The sequence below is a fragment of the Rattus norvegicus genome, chromosome 1 (genome assembly GCF_036323735.1).
Source record: "Rattus norvegicus strain BN/NHsdMcwi chromosome 1, GRCr8, whole genome shotgun sequence".
NCBI lineage: Eukaryota > Metazoa > Chordata > Mammalia > Rodentia > Muridae > Rattus > Rattus norvegicus.
In genome coordinates this window covers 192,678,541-192,701,145 of record NC_086019.1, presented here as the reverse complement: position 1 = coordinate 192,701,145, position 22,605 = coordinate 192,678,541, and the positions used below count along the sequence as shown (strand labels likewise).

The window sequence follows — 22,605 nt, the reverse complement described above, 5'->3', positions numbered from 1 at the left end:
CTAGAGCAAAGGTTTTGGTTTACTGTGCCAGACTGTACCAGTGTAAGCTGGGACTTACCCAAGAGAAGCCATCATTTGCTTGGTCTTATAGAAAAGTTCCTGTAAACAACCTTGTCCCGTAAATAAACTTCCAATTACCAGTCCCCTGAGCCATTTTTCATGAATTAGAAACACGAGATATCGTCTCCTCAAGCTGAACTGGAAGAGATGGGAATCTTCAGCTTTTTGAGACACCGTCTCTCCCTTGCCTACACACACAGAGGTTCACATTTGTAGCTTTGAGTCTGGACCAGATATTAACCCTGACCAGGCATCCAGGTCTCTTTGGAAATAACTATTGCTTTAATTTCTGTTGTCACATTTCTTCATGGGTCATTTACATGTATTATCTTCCCACCTGAACTGACTTAATTCTTAACTACTCTGAAGACCCTAAAGAAAAAAATGGGGGTAGGGGGAGACTGCAGTATTCAGTTTTTAATGTCTGGGATTTAAAATACAGCTTTCATTTTTAAAATAGAAGAATATTTTAATTGAAAGTTCAGAACAAGTGTTTGGTTATAGCAAACTTACCACTTATATGAATTCTTTGAAAGCCACTCTTACTATTAAATGCTATACAAGGAATCCTCATACACTGATGTTTGAATTACAGTGGTACTTTAATAGTCACAAGACTTGACACTTGTAATAAATAACAAAGGCAGAATGCTTATCAGAGTTTTAACAGACATAATGTTAAACTGAGAGTCAGTTAACTGGAGTAAGGCTCTAAGGGACACCAGAGACGTTGATACCTGCTAGAATGTGCCCTACCACTTTCTTACTCTGGGTTACGGAAGAGGTTCTTGGTGGTTAGTTACTGCATAAAACCAGTCTAACCTGTACTTTAGGTATGTTTTCTGTAGTTCTAGAACCTACAAGAGATACTAAATGTCCCCTTGACAGAATTCAAATTACTTTTCTAGAGATCCCTAGAGTCAATAAACATGATCTTATGTTCCTGTAGCAAGTTATTTTATGGTAGGCAAGCCCATATTTAAGAATTTGAGAGAGAAAAAAAATATGGGAGAGATTGGGGTCAAATGAAAATACATTTTCACCATTGTTAATTCTCAACTTCAGAGAATGGTTAAGCCACAAGACTACTTTAAAAAAAAATTTAGATACTAATGCACACTAGAATCACTAAAATCTAAATGCATAATTTCCTTTATAGAAGCAGGATATAGGAATGCACTGACAGAGCAGAGAAATGCTAACTCCTTAGTGGGTGCCCACACTACATCTGCTTCTCAGAGTATCTCCCTCCTGACAGCAGCTTGGTTTCTTCCCTGCGCCTTCCTGAGTGACATGCACAAAGCCCTCTAGTGTGTTTGCCGCTCTGGTCCCTAATCCAGGGTGATTGCTTGTGGTCCTTGGCTTACACAGCTGGAAATTTGCTAAGGTCCAGACTCCTTGTAAAACAATTGCCGATAAACATAATTAGAACCTGAAATCCCTAAACTCAACACAGGTGAGAGGTGAAAACTTCATCTTGGACTTTTAAATAAAAGCCCAAGAACTGACTAAAATCTAAATCTGAATTATTCGTGTCTGGCATTGTGTAAACATATTTTTAAGTTCATTTTGTTGAATTTCGTTAACCACTTCGGGTTCTGCTGGACTCTTCTGAACTTTGGCAACTGCCAAGTTTATCCCATGAGTTAGCCCAGCTTGGGTAATATTAGCAACCTGGACCATGGAGCTGCGGATCTTTGCAAAGGGAGAGACTGCTCTGCTGCTGCTCTCTGAAGAAGGAGTTACGCAAAGCCCTGCCTCAAGGTCCAGCAGGCTGGACCCGGAGCCGGGGGTCTTCTGAGATACCGCTGGATGTGCTGGTTCAACTGATAACAACTGTGGGCCTGTCACAGAACAAGAGACATTTAACTGAGAGGGCCGAGAAGGCATCTGTTCCACTGATTCTGACTGGGTTTCTTCATTAGAAACAGGGTTAGTCTTGTGATTTCCCTCCTCGCTGTTCTGAGCTACAGCCCTGACCTCCGACAGCGCGTTCATTTTGTTCTGTGCATCCTGCACGAATCTCTGGCAGTAAACGTCCATGGGCTTTGCAAAGCCAGTCAATGTGTGTATGTTGTCAGCAGAAGGGCTTTTCTTCAGGGGAGACTCCAGGCCTTTTCCGAGCTCATGTCCATGACCAACAGTAGCTTCCGAGGGAGCATGGATGCTAACGTCGGTGCTGCTGGCCGACTGGGACCGGCTGCCTAACCGAGGCGCTGAGGCGATGATGCCACAGCTCGGGAGAAGGTAGTCTGTTGGCCCTGCGCTCTCCAAAGAGTTGGCTAGCTGCTTGCCTTCCTCAGACCTGGAGTTTGTAAGGAGTTCATCAGAGTGGTAAGAGTCATTATCTGAGGACACGTCCCCATCAGACTCCCCCTGGACCTTGTTACCCATCACTCCTGGGTTCTCCATGGTCTCAAGACTACTATCTGATTTCCAAAGGTTGACTTTTAAGTTTGGTTTTAGAAAGTTCACTTTCACTTCAGGCTTTGTAAAGTTTCCTAATTTGCGTAGGTTGCCAATGTTCACATTGGATTTGGTCTGCTTTACTTTTTGATTTAGAGATGAAAATTTGCTCATTAAAAAGCTTTTCCCCTGGGCCAGAGAGCCTTGGTTTTGAGATCTGATACCAATGATGTCTTCATGAGGCTTGCTGCTCTTCCTGTCAGTGGAAAAGAAAAAAAGTCAGTTCCTCATGCAATTCAAAATAACCCGGTCAACAGTAAACTCCACCATCCAAACGGCGGTGGGCGGTGGGCGGTGGGCAGTGTTTTCAGTTACGGATGTAACTGAAACTTTCTAGCAGCTAAGAAAAAAAGAGAAAGAAAAAAGATGGAATTAAAAAGTTTTACTTATATTAAAAATACTATACCTCAATATAGATATATAAGAAAATTTGTATTTTGGTTTTTTTTTTTTTTTTTTTTTTTTTGCACCAGGTCTGCACAGTGGTCAGTGTGCAGTCAGTCATGTGATCACAGCATACCTGAACTGGGACTGGTCACATTTCAAAGGCCAGAGCCTCGGGTGGCATCCTGAGAAGCGCAAGGCTAATGCATGCTGAGTGACACTGACCTCTCGAGTTTCCTCTCGATTATGGGCACATGCAGCCCCATGGCCTGCTTGGTGATCTGCAGCATCTCCGCAATGCACTGGAGAGTATCTGAAACCCAAGCACAGCTCTCAGCAGCCGCCCCAGACACTCCCACAGCCTGCAGCCAGCCTGGCTACAGACCAAACACTAGTCTATGCCTGCACCTACAGAAAACTTGTTCACATTCTCCACCCTACCGATTCAAAGTGTTCTAGATGGTATTTTTTTAAAGGTAAAGTTTTATGTGGCTCTGCCTTCTCACACTTAATGCTAAAAACAGAGACCATGTACTTCTGCCTTTGCCAGTGCACAGGACAAAAGCAAACAAGCGAACAAGCCTGCAGTTCTACCTCCCTTTTAAGTTCAGGGTGAAGCTAGAATAGAGCAGAACATGAATTCTCTGTGTTACACCACCGAAACCACAAAGAACACCATCAAGCAGAGTAAGCACTATCTGCTGTGTTTACACATAGCTAAGTGGACCATATCAAATGGCCCCATATTCCAAGAGGGGCTCTGATTGAAATGAGTCACCTGCTCACAAGAGCTGGTCAAAACTGTCCACTGAAGCTTTGACTTTCTTGGGTTTGATTCGTTCCCTCAGGGCAGCTTCACTCACATCTTCAGTCTGAGGCTCAGAGTGCTCAGGCATTAAGCACAGTATATGAGGCTCAGCTGCATCCTTTGGGAATACTCAGGATGTTGCAGCAGCCTCTCCAGACTTCTTTGCCAATAAACACAAAGGAGGCACAGCAGATGTTGGTGTGAGGTAAGGTCATCTGGTGTGGTACGGTGCAGCTGTAGGACCCCTGCTCACTGTGGCTGCAGTGCCTGAAGCACAGCCACTGTGTCCCATGTTTTCTTTGTAGACTTTTTATTTCTTCAATCTGTTATATCTGTTCCTTCAACCTCTGGGAAGGATTCACTTCCAGGATAAAGTCTGCAACAGAGCTCTGGGTCACACACACCTGCCCCACAGTGGTCTGTAGCAAGACAAGCCTGCTGTAGAAGGGCAAAGGGCAAAGGGTGAGCAGCCACTGCGGCTGCCATCGTGGACCCTTCACAGAGCACGTTAGATGATGATTTAACAGGTGAGTCAAGTGCAAAAGAGCTAATGAACAGCAAGTAACTGGAACTCACAGGGATCTAAGCACTGTGCTAGGCGCTGGGGCAACACTCAGGAAAAAGTAACTGCGGCCTCTGGAGGCAGGTGAGAAACACTTCACAGCCACTCAAATGGCAAGGATCTCAGCTACTCCTTGAGCCGCCTTTCTAGAAATCAGTTGTTCTACAGTGCCCCATGCAATGGACTTGCAATAAACAAAAAGCCATCACAAGATTATCTGTGAATAACTCGGTGTTTTCCTCTCACCTTTCCCGTCTTCTTCAGGACTGCGTGGTACGGCTCTCAGTGTGTGGAAGTAACCACCTGCTTCTTTACACGTGTAGTGCAGCCGCATGCAGGAGAACTTTGGTTTGCCAAAAAGAGTAGGCTCGGGACCTAACGCAAATGAGTGTGTTTAAAGTTGTTTTTCACATAACGTCTTCTCTCTTTACTTCCAATACACATATCACTTAACTGTGAGTATACTCCATTCATAATTTAAACAAGTTTATAAACTTAAGGCCATTTGTACAATGTCTTCAGAATGACATTTGATGCATGCACGTATCCCAACCATAACAGAGCATCCCTGTGTGTGCCCTCTGTTTTATCATGAACATACGACTTTATGAGGCCATAAAAACACTTGTTCAGTTGTAACTGTTCTCAAGAGGCACAGGACGAAGGCAACCATGCCCACTGTTAGTCTCTGAAGAGGAGCAGGAACTCTGCCCTCACGGATGGCTCGGAGCACCCTCCTCGGTGGTGCCAACCCTGAAGCACTGTGGTGTGTTAGTTAGCATTTACCTATTTCTATCTTTTCCAGGTCTTCAAGGCTCCGTCGTTGATACTGGCTTACTTTATCAACTTCATCATCATAACTAGGGGAAAGGAGTACAATGAAGGTTAAAAGCAAGTGTTTGGCTTTGGCTTCAAAGCTGGGGTATAATGTTACAAGCTACCACATGCACTTAAAACAAAATCTTTCTAGCATGCATTCCAGAATGAAGTGAAACATAAAAAATATATAAAATAAGAGGACTATATAAGAGGGCTAGCCCAGCCCTCAGGAGGCAGAGGCATGCAGATCCCTGTGGGTTCCAGACCAGCCAAGGGTCTCAGGGGTGGGGGTGGGAGTGGGGGGTGCCGGGGAGAGTAACATAATTTAACAGCTAAAGGGGAATTTTACATATAAATGAAAATCAATTACAAGGCAAAAGTAATTTCAGTTTTATAAACAAAATGAAAACAAACCTAGTTAAAATGAAAGCAATATACATTGAAATGCTTTAGTTAGGGAATATACAGCAGATGGATCTGATACCCCAAATCAAGGAAGAAAACTCATGACCTGTGCCAGAGGTATGTGGAATGACAGGAAAACAGCAGCTTAAACCAAGCTGAGAGTAAAGGCTATTTTACTCAGGAAACACGTGTTAAACCTGCATCCGGGATGAACGAGCACTTCAGCTTCGGCAGTAGCACGTATAATTGCCTTTGGAGATGGTGCTAACAAACCACCAAAGTCACATAATTGATCATATGCTTGTAACCAAGGAAACACTGAAAGTCACATAATCATATGCTTGTAACCATGGCAACACTGACGTGTGCACATGCGCACATACAAGCTGTGCATCTGCAGAGCTGAATCATTCAATGGCAAAAGCTGCAGGGAATTCAGTGTCGAACAATGGGAAAAATACAGTAAGACAAGCCATGATACATGGCCATCCATGATTAATAAAACAAACTGTAATGCCCAGGTCTTGATAATTCCAAGTAATACTAAGCTAAGACAGTAATAAATAACCCAAAATTTGAAAGATTATTAAAGGGCTCAATGAAATCTCATACATGAAGGCAAAAAAAAATGTTAACAATTCTCAAAAGCAAATGTTTTACAAAAACAAACTAAAAGCTTTAAATCAATGGCAACTTACTAGGCCACATAGTAGGCAGAATTAGAAAGCAGCAGTAGCACGTCCACATCTCTGTGAGCAGCATCAGTGAGGCTGTACAGATATGACACCTGATAAATTATTTTTATTCACATTTTTTGCAAGCATATTCCTACTTACATGAAAAGACTGCCCGGGGGAACAAGTGAAAATGAAATGGTTGTACTTCTGGTGTTAAACGTAATATAAAAACAATCTATATTCATTTGGGGGTAGCAGAGACTCAAATACCTTCCCCCACCCCCACCGTTAGGAGGGAGCAGATTTAGGTAATGACGAGCCTGAGTGGAAGGGAGGTCTGTTCCAGACATGACCAGAAGAGGTCGCAATACTCAAAGGAAAGGGAATAACATAAAAGAGGGAAAGGAATGGTGATAGAGAGGTGGCTACTGGGAAGAAGAAAGAAAAACGTGACACCCAGAAGGAGAAATCATGTTAACTCGCATTTGCCAGTATTCAAAATAGCATACTAGACACTGAAGATATTTTTGCACTACTAGAAAACAGCTATTCTGAAATAGCCTTAGATAAACTGCCGTGAACATGAAGACAAGCCACACACCGTCTTTCTCACTATAGATTTCCCTTGGCTTTCAAGGAATGAGTAAGCACTGCCTTATGGCCATTTTGTCACATTACCCACCCCACCCCCCATCCACTGAGCATTCTCTTTCTCTCTCTCTCTCTCTCTCTCTCTCACTCACACACACACACACACACACACACACACACACACACACACACACTCCACCACCACCATCACAACAGCAGATTAAAATTCAGGTGAACTGTTGAATCATTTTAAACCAAGGGTATAGTAAAATGCACATTCTTGAGATGGTTCTAATAAGAAAATGCCCAAGAATTAAAGGATACAAATAATAAACAAGCAGGCATAATCCAAACTCAAGTGGAATTTCAACCTAATTTCTAATCAGGCATGAATAGCCTTTCCAGCCAAGTTGATAAGCCCCAAATTCTAACTGCTGACCTTTAGATCCCACCACCAGATTTTCCTGCCACGGATCGCAAACCCATCCACTAGCTCTTACTATTATAAAAGCAGCAGCAAAAACAAACAAATAAAAGACCCAAAAAGGAAATATCAATTATAGATGGAACGTAAACCACTAATTTGCCTGAGAATGAGGTCATTGTTAGATGGGACTGCTGAGAACTCTGTTTTTACCAAAACCTTTACTTTGGTTTTCTGCATCAGCACCACCTTGTTGCAGCCTAAATTCAACAGTTTAATTTGAAATGATTTCCTCAGTTTTCGCCTACACTCTAGACCTCAATGAATGAATGGAAGCACCTAATAAAACACGGACTGATTTTGGCAGCCAGTATCTGAGTAAGAGAAGACCATAAATTCAGAGATGCTGGCGGCATTGCAGAAAATGACGCAGAATGATATGGTAAATGGAATTGAGCTTTACGCATACTTACTGCATTCTGAAAACTGTGGCTTGAGCCGAGCCACACCACAAAAATTACATCACAACACAATTTTTACACACACACACACAAAAAAATCTAATTACAATGTCACTTCCATCCTGGCTGCCTATTCTAGAGTTAGTATTTACATCAGTCAGAAACATTATGTCCTTACCTAAAAGCATTTGGCATGAAACAAGCGGTCGAATGTTGTCGGTCGAATGTTGTCGGCCTTTTTTCCCCTCCTACCCCATTTTTACTGCAGTCTTAGGTGCAGTAAATAATCCCTCCCCGGCCCATACACCCACCCCCCCTACCCTTTTAAAAAAGAAAAAGCACATTTGATACGAACAAGAAAAACAAAAAACAAACAAACAAAAAAACCCTATGTATAACCTACTCCCACCCCCTGCATTGCAGCTCCTTACTGCTGCACTAATCATTTTTGTTTTCCCGCCACTGTGGCAAACCTTCCTCCCATACTATAAAAACAAAAGTTGCCAAAACGACATGCAGCCCAACCACGGAGACAATGGTCGCATAAAAAGCGCTGTCTTCCGGGGACATTAACATCAAGCTTTGGAAAAGAAGTAATTTACAGGAAAAATACAGCCCCACCGGTACTTTAACCATAAGTCCTGCAAAAAGGAGGAAAATCTTAAAAGTCATAGCGAGAACACCATCGGACTTAGGTTCCACAGCGTTGGCAGCTGGAGCGCGAGGCACAGGGGGCGGCTGCCGATGGGAGCACGGCATCTTCGGTCTGCACTGCACCTCGCGCCTGCAGAGAATGGCACTGCGGATTCTCCTCCAGTCATGCCCACTTCCACTGTGGCAGGCTGCCACTGTGCGTGCGCACTGTATCTTGCGCATCCTGCGCCCTCCAGCCCGTGGAGCTGGGGATGGGAGGGCTTCTGGCTTGCACCTTTACCACAGCTTGGTGGGCAGACGGTTACCAAGTTGTCGCCTTCGCTGCGTTCCAGTTGTTGCAACACCCTGCGAAGGGAAGATAAATGGAGCAGGGGAGAGTCGGAGCTTCTGTAAGTGCTCAGAGTCCTGTCCGCAGCTCTCCTAGTTCCTTTCCAACCTAAGCCCCTTTCTAGGTGCTAAAGTCCGGTTGTTCTGTGGCAACTGAGGTGGCCGAGTGCACAGACAGGAAATTTACAAAGTTCACGAGGGCTGCTTCAGTCCTGTGTCTGCCAGAATGGACTGTGAAGCCAGCAGAGTGCTGCGTTGCCGCACTGCGTACCTGCCGCAGCATGGTGCCGCGCTAGACAATTCCCGCTGCCGTTTCTGGTCTCCCCTGGCTTAAGACTCTGGTAAACTGCTTTCCAGACAGTTTTCCGTTGCCGATACTGCAGTGAATGCGGTAAAATCTGTTGCACTGACGAAACAGTCCTTAGGATAATGCATTACGCAGTATTTTAAAAATACAAACACTACAATAGCATAGAGAATAAAACATCAAATGTTTATGAAAAGACGCCCACTCCTGCATTTGCACAGTCCTGCTTTACTCCCCAGGCCCTAGTCCTAGCCGTGATCTTGAAAAAAGCCGATTACGGCTCAAGGACAAAAAGAGGAAAGCACTGGTGTTAGTACCACCAGAAAAGGCATTTGCCATGCAAGACTGAAGACCTTCTTTCACACAGGAACACACGTTCACGCGCATGGACACACACGTATGTACACACGCACAGACACAAACACACTAATAATAATAACAATAACAATAATAACAATGCGTTGTTGGTGGAGTCACTGAGTAATAAACACCCTAGGGAAATCAGACTGGTCTCAAAATCAGACCTGCCTGCCTGCCTCTGCTTCTTGATGCTGGGGCTAAAGAGTATGCAAGCACATCTGGCCTAAATACATTTTTTTTCCCAAAACAAAAGCTACCGAACTAAACTGGGTGGTGGAGGCACACACCTTTAATCCCAGTACTGGGGAAAGCCTCAAAGAAAGCAGTGTCTAACAACAGTAAGTGGGGGGGAGGAGGCTGGAAAATGGCCGAACACCTCAACCACGTATGTAATGCAGCCTGTCAACCTAGCAGAGAGCCTTCTGGGGCCTGAGTGGAAAGTATCAAGACTTGGCAGCCCTGGGTGTCACAGAGGAGCAGACCATGTATCTGTTCCAAAAGTCTGCAGCCCTGATCCTCTGTTCCACAGCCACCTTGCGAGCAGCAACAGTGTTCTTTCAGACATCCCTTTTGCACTACGGAGAATGCAGCTCCCAGTGTGCTTCTATCGACCAGAGGCAAAATCGGTACTAAAAAGCTGACAAGCACACCCAGTCTGGCTTAATGTCCCAGAGGAAAACGAAGAGTAACAGTAGGGACTCTGGCCAGTGAGACAGCAAACACATACTCCCATAACAATTTTTGGTGACTGACCATCCAAGGAAGAATTGGACAGCGTTATTATCAGGAGAAGAAGTGAATCTAATAAAGAACTAGAGAAGAGCCAGGAGCCGTAACCCAAGGCCCATGCCTGAGGATGACCTAAGGTATGAGAAGAAGTATATTTATGCCTGGTGACGGGTCAGGAAAATGAAGGTGAAACAACAGAAGCCTAGTATGGATCTTTAAGAAGCCAGGGATTAAAGGCATGTACCGCCACCCCTGGCTGTAGCATGCTATTAATAATAAGTATTCTTTATGAAGGCCTCCCAGTCACAGTGTGCAGAAGATAGTCACTGGCTCCCTATTATCAGAACACCAAATTTTACTGCTATTACAAAGTAGGGAGTGAGCGAGGCATGACAGAGAAGGTCTGTAATCCCAGCACGTGGGCGGCAGAGGCATAAGGATCTCTGTTAGAGGCCAGCCTGGTCTACACAGAGAATCCCAGGACAGCCAGGGCTACATAGTGAGATCCTGTCTCAAAAAAAGGAGGATAGGGGAGGGGGAAGGGAGGCAGAGAAAGAAAAGAAAAGAGAAAAAAAAGGTGTGGGAATAGAGAATTGTTAGGTCGTGCTAGTGGTACACAGGAAAAGAAGCAATTGTGTTCCTCCAAGTGTTTGGTAGCTGAGAATTCAAGATCGCCAACCATTCCCTTTGAAGCTGAGGACAACTGTGAGCCTCTGAAGCTCCTGCCTCCCTCCATCTTCCACATACTGGAAGCCTAAGGTGCAAGTGACAGAACCCAGGGCTCCATGTCTATGAACTGAACCCCACTCCAGACTTTGGGGGCTTCTTAAAGATCTACTACGAGACTCACCGCTTGCTCCAACACTAATTCCATAAACCCGGTCATCAGTATTTCCGGGAATCTTTGTAGAAGGTTTTAATGACTCTCCAAAAAGCACTTACCCTAATTTTGAGGCATTCAATATCAGCTCTTAACCACTTCAAATTCCGTTTAAGATTTGGTTTTATTGTGTGTGTTTTGCCTGCCTGCATGTCTGTCTGTGCAGTAGCATGTGGGGAGAATGCCGTCATACCATATTTAACAAATGAGGCCTGGCGGTGTGCAGGTGACTGTGTAGATCCTCTTGAATCCTTCTCCTGTACGTCTGGCTGACTGTACTGAGGCACACGTGTGAAATCACCAACAGGTACAAGGATGCTTTTTATTTTATTGGTATAAAGAGGTCCCATGCTGGGGTTGGGGATTTAGCTCAGTGGTAGAGCACTTGCCTAGCAAGTGCAAGGCCCTGGGTTCGGTCCTCGGCTCCGGAAAAAAAAAAAAAAAAAAAAAAAAAAAGAGGTCCCATGCTTTCATAGAATAACTAGGCCAACTCACACTTGAAAATTTAGAAACAAAAACACCTTGTTTTGAATGTTCTTCAAAACATGGATGCAGCAGAGCCATCTGAATGCTGTTTTGTTTCACTTTTGAGACCAGACTCCTCTGCAGCCCAGGCTGACCTCAAGCCCAACCAGTCCTCCTGCCTCAGCCTCTAAAGTGCTGGGATAACAAGTGTGAGTTACCATTCCAGGCATGACTTTTTTTAAATCAAATATCATATTGAAGTTTCTTTTTTATGGCTGACATGCTTGTTCAGACCCCTTAACTACATACCCGGTATGCGTTTGCCTTGCGCTGAACTGGCCATGCTTGATGCAATAGAGCCCGCACGTTATGGACAAGAGCAGTGTTAATGGGACAGCTTATCGACCCAGAACATGAAGCAGGCCGAGTGCTCACCTGGGGTCACAGTCAATGAGGGCCCAGCCCCCGTGGAACTTCTCATCCCCCGGCAGCAGCAACTGCATGTAGCTCTGTAAGAGCTGGCTGATGAGCTCTTGGTGGCTTCTCTGGGTCTCCTTCTGCAAAGCTTCATGCTCCTTCTCCTTGGTAAATATGGAATAAAGATCTTCCGTCACTGGAATGCCTTGCATCAAATCTAGGGTAGAAAGTGTTAACACTGTTGTCACCTTAGCTTTACTAATGTATCTTCTAAAAAACAGAGACTCCAAGACCTAAAGCTACAGAATTCATCAGAGAAAGCAGAGGCTTAAATAATTTTCCCTTAAAGCAGGCTCAAATTTTTAGACTGGATACCAAAAATATAATAAAACAAAACAAAACAAATCAGATGTCATCAAAATTACAAACTTCTGTGTTTCTGCAAACATTTTAAGGGTGAGAAGGCTAGGCTTTCCCTGGCCCCATACGTGTTGTCCCTGGGGCCTGGTGACCGTTAGCCATGGCATCAGCCACTTCCTACTGTTACTGTGTACAGCACTGTGCCCTTTCCTTACAAGCTCTGCACTATTTATTGCCCCTGCATGTAAGGACAAATATTTCAAGATGGACCTCATCTCGGACGTAAACTTTGTACTATATACTCGAGTGATGAGCTCTGATTGGTCACAGCTAGCACCTAATAGGAAGATAGTATTCTGGGTAACAGGAGACATAATCCCCCAGGGGGAAGTCCAGTTGAAACAGATAATGCATAGAGAGCATGTGAACTGAGGAAGATAAGGCTTCTACTGACAGCGGTCACCCTCTGCTTCCACATCCTGCGGAGGAGGGGTTGCTCATGAGGCTGCAGGAGAGGCCAACAATCTATATGGACCTGATGCTGAAGGAACTGGCCTTCTGGGTCCCAGGAGAAGGCAGCTCAGTTGATGAAGTCATGCACATCACCCACTCCTTAGTGGGAGATACTGTCCACCTGTTAATGAGGCTGGCCTTTGTGCTCAGAGCACATCTTCAGTGAGTGTCGGTTTGATGGAGACTAGGGGGCAGCTCAATGGAGAAGTTCTTAAAATGAATCCAAGGTTATTTTGTGTATGTGATTTTTTTTTTCCAGAGCTGAGGACCGAACCCAGGGCCTTGCGCTTGCTAGGCAAGCACTCTACCACTGAGCTAAATCCCCAACCCCGTGTATGTGATTTTTTAAATTAAATTTAAAAATGCATTAACAGAAAGTGAAAAAGTCCACAAACCCCTGAAAATATTTACAACTGTTCATCTTGTGGGGGATCTGCATACTTAATCCACGAAGAACTCCTGACAGCTCGGCATACAAAGTATATCCAATTTTAAGACAAGCAAAAATCTTAATGGACGAGCTAACTTCCTCCCTATGGGTTATGGAGCTAAAGCTTTCTTAAACCACTTTGAGTCTATTCCTTAGGAAGGCATTTTGGACACTAAGACCTAAGGCAGCTGATGGGGAAGATCTGCCAACCCCTGGCCTCACAGAAGGACTCAGTGAGCTTCTACTGCTTCTGGCCTCTCCCTCAACCTTGAGGAGACCGATCATCAGACCAAGACGAACAGACAGCTGAACTGAGACAGGCACATACCCAGGTTCTCAGTGACATAAGTACACAGACACATCAGCCGCTGGAAGCAAGACCTCTTTTTCCCTTTGAATATACTACTAAAATCAAAATCTCAGCCAGACGTGGGTCACAGCTTCAGTCTCAGCACTCAAGAGACAGACAGGTGCATCTCTGAGGTTGAACCAGTTACAAGTCGGCCAGCCATATAAGGTTGGGATCCTGTTTTAAAACTCCAAGTCTCTAATCACACTATGAACTTATTTCTGGCAAATGAATAATACCTGCTGTTTTGTTATGGAGAGTAAAGCCTCATATTCACTAGGTAGTACTCCAAAACTGAACTGCAACCCAGTTCTGAGTGCACTTCCTCACGTCAGATGCCTCCAGTTCCTACCTGCAATGTGGCTGGGGTCATTTTACATGTGCTAATAATCAGGTGAAAGAAACAGATTTTTAAAAATATTCTTAGAGACCACAGATCACCTCTGTCATATTTGTTTCTAATCCAGAACACTGTACTTTCACTTTAATCCTGTAACTTTTTCTTGAAAATTAAATAAGTGTTCATGTAGGAATTTTATGGGCAATCTACCATTCTGCTTCCTCTTCTAAAGAGTAGTGACTTGGTTAGGATAATCAGTAATTCCTGCTAAATCATGCTTATGGAAAAGGTTGGGGTATTTGTATGACAAATGACTAACAGGAAAAGAAAATCCTATGATTTCATGGCTTCAGCAACTGGAAAACAAAAGAGCATGCAGACTGTACATGCTCAGGTTAGGTACCGCATCCCACACATGAGCAGCCTCAATCCTGCTTTTCAATTACTTAACAACTGACTAATACATATGTAATTATCTGTTCCTTTGTTGCTCCAGCCAAAAACATTTGTCAAATGCTAAGCCTGTAAAAGCTTGAATTTGATATATTAGAAGCACGAGTACATTACAAAACATGGTAAATGCAAGAAGCACAGTTCTACAAACTATCGCTCACAGAAGGAGAGAGCAGCCCTGCCCCTCACCTATGACGGCGCCCCCTGCCCCTCACCTATGACGCGCAGCCCCTGCCCCTTACCTATGACGGCGCCCCCTGCCCCTCACCTATGACGCGCAGCCCCTGCCCCTCACCTATGACGGCGCCCCCTGCCCCTCACCTATGACGGCGCCCCCTGCCCCTCACCTATGACGGCGCCCCCTGCCCCTCACCTATGACGGCGCCCCCTGCCCCTCACCTATGACGGCACCCCCTGCACCTTACCTATGACAGCTTGCCTGTAAGCATCCTTGAACCGGCTGAGGTAGTACCTATTTGCTGAGTTAACTCCATCTTTCATAACTCCTGCCAACTTCCTTTCTCCTGTTCTTGTAAAGTCGCCCTATCAAAGAAAAGTTAATTGTGGAAATTTATTCAAATGTAAGAATGTTCTCAAAATTCATTTTGGACTTTCAGTTTAAGATAAGAATTCCAGAGACTTCCAAATTATACATTTAAAAACTCCTAAATTTTATAGTAAAATAAAATATGTACTAGTATTTGACTCAGATCTAAGCTTGTCAAATAATTATATGTAATATTTACTCATGGCATCAACCTTGAGTTACATGGAACTTTAGGACAAAACTATTGCTAGCAACTATTGTAGAATTTCTGAAATTTCTAGGTCCAAACCAATTATATACCAAAAAGGCAAAAAAAAATTTTTTTCAGGGCTCATACTGGTATAATATTCAACACAAAAACTTCGAGGGGATAGGAAAGAGTTTGAGACAACTCACATGTAACCTAGACTGGCTTTACTCTGTAGCCAAGAATGACCTTGAACTCTTAATCCTCCTGCCTCCACATCCCCCTTTTATAAGAATTGCCTTGATCATGGTGTTTCTTCATAGCAAGTTTTAGGACACAGACTTGTTGGAAACTAAACCCAAGAAATTTAGGAAAAACATATTGCCAATAAGCTGGCCACTTTCAAAAAGTCTTAGTTCAGCAACACTTATAGATGGAAAAGCTTGAATGTGGACTCCAGAGAGTTTTAACTCACAGGAAGAAAATGAGATAGTGTTTGATGAGGCTTTATAGAACTTATTTTCCTTAATTATTAAATAAAATGTTTTTGAGCCAGGCAGTGGTGGCACACACCTTTAATTCCAGCATTCAGAAGGCAGAGTCAGGCAGAACTCTGAGTTTGAGGCCAGCCTGGTCTACAGTGAGTTCCAGGACTGACAGGGCTACACAGAGATACCCTGTCTTGAAAAACTGAAAGAAAATTTTTGTGGGGCTGGGAAGATAGCTCAGTGATTAAGAGTACGTGCTGCTCTTGCAGAGGACCTGGCTTCAGTTCCCAACACCCATATCAGGTGGCTCACAGGCACCTATAACTCCAGGATCTGACATCCCTAGGCCTCCTCAGATACATAAATGTATGTGATGCACAAAAACTCACAGACAGAGACATACTCCAAGCCAGATGAGGTAGCTCACACTGATCATTCTAGCTGAGGGTGTACGGTGCCAATATGGCCTACACAGAGGCCCTGTTGTAAAACAAGCTTGTTATATTTATTATTCAACCAAATCCTAGAGAAGCTGATATCTGCTGAGCCCTTGGTCCCACTTATTTTGTTTGGTTTGGGTTTTGCTGGGAATCAGCTCCAGGCCTCACACATGCCGGCCAAGTGCCCTACCAACCAAGCTATACTTTATTAAAAGAGATACGGCCCTAGGTGAAATAGTGTCTTGAAAAGAAATCAACATAAACCTAATTTAAACTGACTCAACCACTTCCTACTGCCTATAAAGAGTACCCATAAATTGAGAATTTGTTACCAGAGATTTACATTTAAGTTTCTAAGAAGCTTTGTGGGCTCTTCAAAACACTTAAAACAAAACAAAACAAACAAACAAACAAACAAAAAACCCTAATAAAGCATGCCTTCAGCACACATTCGGTGTCGCTGAGCCCCAGCCCTTACAGCCCCTAAGAATCTGTGACAGAAGGCCTGGTGTCTCCACAGAACACTAGTGAACAGAGTGGGTAAGTGACTGCCCAACGTTATGCTGAGTCAGAGGCAGGCTTAAGATTCACATTCAGAGAAGACGAAAGTGTCCCAGGACAGGTCATAGAGGACATGTTTTGTTTGAATACAGTTCTCAGTGAGTTTCGGGAGAGTCAGGTCTACACAGTGAATTCTAAGACAGCCCTGTCTCAAAATAAAATAAATGTACATGGAACTTAAAGTTCCCAGATTCCATTGAACAACTAGAAGACAAAGCAGCAAGGGGCCTCCTGAGAAAGAACAGCCTTCTTCAGGGACAGGCCCACACAGGCCACCTACACCTGACTTAAGAGCAGGCTCTGTCACAGTCAGACATTTCAGAAAGAAATCAAGTGTGCAGACCTTTCCCTCTGGGGCCCACACCCTTTTTTTTTTTTAAGTCAAAAACAAAGCTTGTTTTGAACCTCAGATAAAATGATCCACAATGGCTGCTACACACAGTTACCTTTAGAGCAGCTGTGCCAGCATACTGTCTGCTGATGGAGTCGCCGTTGTTAGCCCACATTATCTGGTAGGTCCGATTACATTTCACAGGTAGTGGCTGCTCAGGGGGCATCACACCTAGTTTTTTAAGCTAAAATAAACACATTAGTGGGTAAATAATATATGAGAAACCACAGCATGAACTCTGTACTACAGAAAAACAGAAAAAACTGACACAATTTAGGACCCTTGTATAAAAGAAGTGTTTTCAGATCTTACTTCTTTAACTACGGGTTGAGATCACGGGGAGATGGGAAAACAACTTTGGGAAGTCACTTCTCTCCTTCTTCCCAATATCAAATTCAGGCTTTCAGGCTTGGTGGCAAGTGTTTAGCCACTGAGCCATCCCGCTGGTTCCACCAGACTTTATTTTTGAGACAGTCTTGCTATGTAGCCCGAGTTCTGGATCCCCTTGACTCGGCTCATGAGTGCTAAGAAGACAGTACCAGGGTGCCCAGCTCACACATGTCTTTAAGATGAAGCACTTCCAGATGTGTGGCACATGGCTTTGCTCCCAGCACTCAGGAGACAGGGGCAGGTGGGTCTCTGTGAACTCCAGGCCAGGCAGGGGTACATATGACACCCTGTTTCAAACACAATTGTTAAATAAAGAAAATACTGCTATCAGTTACTATAGCTAAATAAATGTAAGAGTTACAGGGCTTTTTTAATGTATAGGCCAATACTACTAAATTTTGCCTATTTTAAATTTGCCTAAGAAGTAGAACCAAATACCAGAAACACATAAAGAAACAACAGCATTAGCAGTGGCCGAGTTCAGGGGGTTGGGATGGGCTGTTTGTTTTGTTTTGTTTTTAACATGAGTTATCTCATTTACTCATCACAACAACAATAACAACAACAACCCTCTATTAAAGTTGTTAAGAATCAACAAGGTTTCCTGGATTCAAATCCCACATGGTGAAGACAGAATTTAAATTCAAGAGCCTTATCGACTAAATATACTTCAAGTAACAGACTGAAGTCCTCCAAGAATTGTCACAAGGCTCTGTGGGGGGCAGTAAAACAAACCAGAACTACAGTCCATGTCTCCACTGTGGACTGTAGCGCAGGAAGCTGGTCTCCAGGTGTTAGTTAGAAGGCTGAAAGACCTACAGTGGAGGAGCACCGAGGCAGCAACATCCAAGGGAAGCAGTGCCCACTCAGAGTTGGGGTACAGGGCAAGGGACCAATGAGTCCCAGAGAGCCATCGGCTAATGGGTGCAACAGGCTTTGCTGCTTTCTGTCCTTGATGGAGAGCTTCTCTAATTCCCAACCCCCAACAGCCCCACCCCTACCTCATACTGCCAGGGCTAGCTAACCAGAAATGCCACTGCAGATTCCCAGCCCAAAACACAGAAGGGCAGGTTTGAAATCCAGAGGACAATGGAAAATAAACACATAATATCCCCAACAGACTTCAAATGTTTGCAAGTTGAATAGAATACTTAAGAAAATGCTATCACATTCTATTTAATTCTAAGTTACATTTCTCAGGTTTTTATGTAACAAGAATATTTGCATGCTAAAAAATGTTCCACAAAATATTTGAACTTTGAGAAGACATTTCACTATTTACTTACACGTGAAGTTTAAACCATTTTAAAATTTCAAGTGAATATCTGGAATCAAACGGACTCCAGATTACCTGCTGTTCCATGACCACTCGTGCAATGGCAGCTTGGACCACGTTGGTGCGATCCAGGCAGTCCATGCAATTAACTCGAAAAATTCCTTCTTGCTTACATATCACACCAGCTTGATCAACCCTTGTCAAAAGAAGCATGGGATTAATTTACAACTTCAAAAAAGTTTTCGAGAAACACAACTCTTAAAACTATGGCAACGACAGCCACAGCATCAACTGCCAGCTGTGTAGGAACATCCTTAACTGTCAGACAGTGCTGAGCCCCACGCACTTTACTGCTGGTTACAGTAACTTGGCAGGGAGGGATTGTTATCCCCAGTTAAGAACTCAAGAGCCAAGATATGAGAAACTGGGAGTGGGCAACTTCCCTCCCTCTCAATACGGCAGAGCTGTCACAACTTTGGGGCAGTGAGGTTGCACACATAAACATTTTAAACACCATCTTGTCTTCCCTTTCTAACTCCAAGTGGAATTCTCTAAGACATACTAATTGACTTTACCCGCTGCCAAGGAGTCATGCAGTAGGCCTCTGCTCTCTAGTCTCTCAGGCCATCCATGCAGTCTTGACATAAAATCAAATGTTCCCTCCTGGCCTCTAAGACCATATTTTTTTGTCCTTACACCTATCTCCTAGACTCTGAGCATCTTTTCCTTCTCTGTTACTTTCAAAATGCCTAAAATCTGAATATCTTTAAGCTTCCCTTTCCCTGAGGGATGACAAAGGAAACAAAATGGAAGTCACAGAGTGAGAGGAACACACTTAAGTCCTTCAAGAGCAGCAGCTGCATTCCACTTCATTTTCCAACTATCTGACACTGGTCCTGTTCACAGAGCACTGCCTAACGACCATACTCACAAAAAAGGAAGGAAGAGCAGAACACACACACACACACACACACACACACACACACACACGCGCGCGCGCACACACGCATGCACACGCATGCACGCATGCACTGTGAGCAAATGCTGTCATGTTGATATTTAGATGTACTAGATGAGCACATGATTTCACAAACCAAAAGTCCAAACAACTCTTTGTAAAATACTGTGGTAGTTTGAACAAGAACGCCCCAAAGGCTCAGATAGTTGAATGTTTGGTCCCCAGTTGATAGAACTGTTTGGTAAGGATTAGGAGGTGTGGCTTTGTTGGGAGAGGTGTGTCACTGGGTGAGCGTCCATCCTTCCCAGGTAGTCTCCTCTCTCTCCTCTCATGTGCTTATGAATCAGATCTATCTGCTCAGCTGCTGCCCTAGAGCCTGCCTGCCTGTCTGCTGCCGTGATCCATGCCATGGACTCTAACCCTCTGGAACCATGAATCCCAAATTAAATGTTTTCTTTATAAGCTGCCTTGGTCACAGTGTCTCTTCACAACTGTTAGAAAAGTAACTAAAACAAATACCTACCAACACCACTTCATATCAAGGATGATGTCATGAATGGCATCCGTTAGGGTTTGAACATTCTCAAACTTCATTCCTCGGCTAAATCCCATTCCCCCAAAACAAAAAACAAAGAATGGTCTTTAGTATTATAACAAAATTATTTTCTAATTTACTTAAAAGGGGTGGGGCTATAACTTGGTGGTACAGCACTTGCCTCGTGTGCACAGGTTTCAATCCCCAGCACCATCAAAACAGACAGAAGCTGAGTGTGGGAGCACACCTTTAATTCTAGCATCTGAGAGGCAGAAATGACCCTGTGAGTCTGAGGCCAGGGCTGTATAGTAAGACTCTGTCTAAAAAATCTTACTAACTGTTTTAATATTTAAATCACATTTTATTTACTTATTCTTTTTGTGTGCATGCGTGAAGTGAGAGGCACATACGCCGTGGTGTGCACATGTGGAGTCAGAGGACAACTTTCAAAAGTTGGTTCTCTCTACCATCTGGATTCCAGAGATCAAATTCAGGTCCTCTGGCTTGATAGCAGACGTCTTCACCCACCCAGCTATCTCTCCAGCTCCTTAGGATCCTTAATAAGTAGCTCAAAATCCTTAAGAGTGAATATAGACACTTCTATACCTATTTGCACTTGAAAGCACGCATACAAACACACTGAGGCGATGCACAGATGCCTCTTTCCCCACAACTCCTTACAACCTAGGCAACTTCACAGGCAGAATGAGCACTGCAGCCAAGGGATCCTGCTTTCAGAATACACATAAATTAAAGGTGTCCGTGACAGGAGTCACCTATCACTGACCAATCAAAGCAGACTAGGAGGTATCCTAGGGACAGAGAGGTTGCTAACAGTATGGAGGCAGTCAGAAGGTAACTAACTGGCTTTCAGTGGCTGTGATTATGGGTCCTGATACATTCTGGAACAGAAAGACTGACTGTAAATACTTCAGCAACAGCTTAAGCAAGGCTCACAGACATGAACAGCAAGTAAACATCACTTCCTTCCCTTCTGAGCAGAGAGGGGACATTTTCCTTCCCAGGATAGAGCAAAGAAAGTGAAGTCGCTTCCCTCTGGGGAAGCCCTTACCAGTGCTCGTGGAAATCAAAGGAGACGTAGGTGAGCCTGGGGTTGTTGAAGAGCAGCACCTGCTTCAGGTAAGCATCACCAATGATCTTCTCCCTTCCAGCCTGGTCCACCAAGTTAACAATAACCTGTGAGAATGGAGAGTGACAAAAGACACAATATTAACCAGACAGGCCTCAGAATCGTAAGGCAAGTGTTACCAATTCACTTGGAATTACATTTTACAAATATAGCTGTGCATAGATAGAAACTGATCCACTCACACACCAATTTTCCCATAAAATTAAAATATCTGTTACATAGACTTAGCTGTATGAGAACTGTTGACACCAATGGTAACAGTCCTATAAATTTGCAACAGCCAACCACAGCGCAAAATGAAGCATGCTTCTTTTTAACAGCCACTTTTTTCAACTGTGTGTGTGTGTGTGTGTATGTGTATGTGTGTGTGTGTGTGTGTGTGTGTGTGTGTGTGTGTACCCCTGGGGGTCAGAAGTATCAGATCCCAGATCCCCTAGTTGTAAACTGCTGATGTGGGTGCTGGGAATTGAACATGGATCCTTCTGGACTTTCACGGTCTTGACTGCTGAGCCCAGCTCAAACAATGAGTATTTTGAATAGGTAGGATAAGTTTTGAAACAACCTACAAATTAAACATCATAAAACTACTGAAATATGTAAAAGGAATTCTGAATAGACATAAATATGTACCATGTTGCTGAATCTCAAGGTCCAATACTGTAAAGATGTCAAGTCTCCCCAATTAATCTACACACTCAACAATCCCAATCAACATTCAACCAGGATTTTTGCATGGACAAGATAAGTTAATTCTAAAGTTCATCTGAAAGAATAAATATTTGGAAAAAATTGAAAAGCAATAAACACAGAGGAACAAACTTGCCTCATTTGGAACAATTCTATGAAGTCTACATAGCAAGCAAGCCTGTGAAACTAGAGACAGGCAACCGACACAAGAGAACTCAGCTGAGGGACAGAGACCCGAGTCCACCGAGCATAAAGGGCGGCTAAGCACAGCACTGCGGGCAAGCACAGCACTGCGGGCAAGCACAGCACTGAGGGCAAGCACAGCACTGCGGGCAAGCACAGCACTGCGGGCAAGCACAGCACTGCAGGCAAGCACAGCACTGAGGGCAAGCACAGGTGGCTCAGGGGCGCTGGGAGGCTGTCTACAGGAAGAGATTTACAGTAGCTCCCTACATCTCTTTAATGAAACACAAACGCTAGATGCATCAATGACCTAAATGTTATGAGAGAGAGAGAGAGAGAGAGAGAGAGAGAGAGAGAGAGAGAGAGAACTTAAGAGTAGTTTTTCCACAGCTGTAGGTGGAAGCATGACCTTCCAAGCATAATTTAAAAATCAGAAGACAGATGAACAGATGTGACAACAGGAAAAATGTAAATCTGTGTATAATGACATTGTCAGCAAAGGTTTAAAAGGACAAAACAACAACAAAACAAAACAAGGAACTCTCATGAGAACATACGAGCCACAAAAAAA

The 22,605-nt window shown here is 43.9% G+C and overlaps 1 protein-coding gene across 5 annotated transcripts in view; it reads right to left on the bottom strand.

Moving 5' to 3' along the window:
• Positions 1–464: 464 nt before the first annotated feature.
• Inpp5f (inositol polyphosphate-5-phosphatase F) overlaps positions 465–22,605 on the bottom strand; it is a 79,791-nt gene continuing 57,650 nt past the window's right edge. The window contains 11 exon segments of one of the 5 annotated variants that reach the window (NM_001107554.1): positions 465–2,722; positions 3,136–3,223; positions 4,527–4,655; positions 5,067–5,140; positions 6,203–6,274; positions 11,815–12,013; positions 14,667–14,784; positions 16,911–17,039; positions 18,597–18,717; positions 20,003–20,080; positions 21,087–21,211. In NM_001107554.1, coding sequence (NP_001101024.2) covers positions 1,576–2,722; positions 3,136–3,223; positions 4,527–4,655; positions 5,067–5,140; positions 6,203–6,274; positions 11,815–12,013; positions 14,667–14,784; positions 16,911–17,039; positions 18,597–18,717; positions 20,003–20,080; positions 21,087–21,211 — 2,280 coding nt within the window. In that variant the 3' untranslated portion in view covers positions 465–1,575. 5 annotated transcript variants of the gene reach the window in all.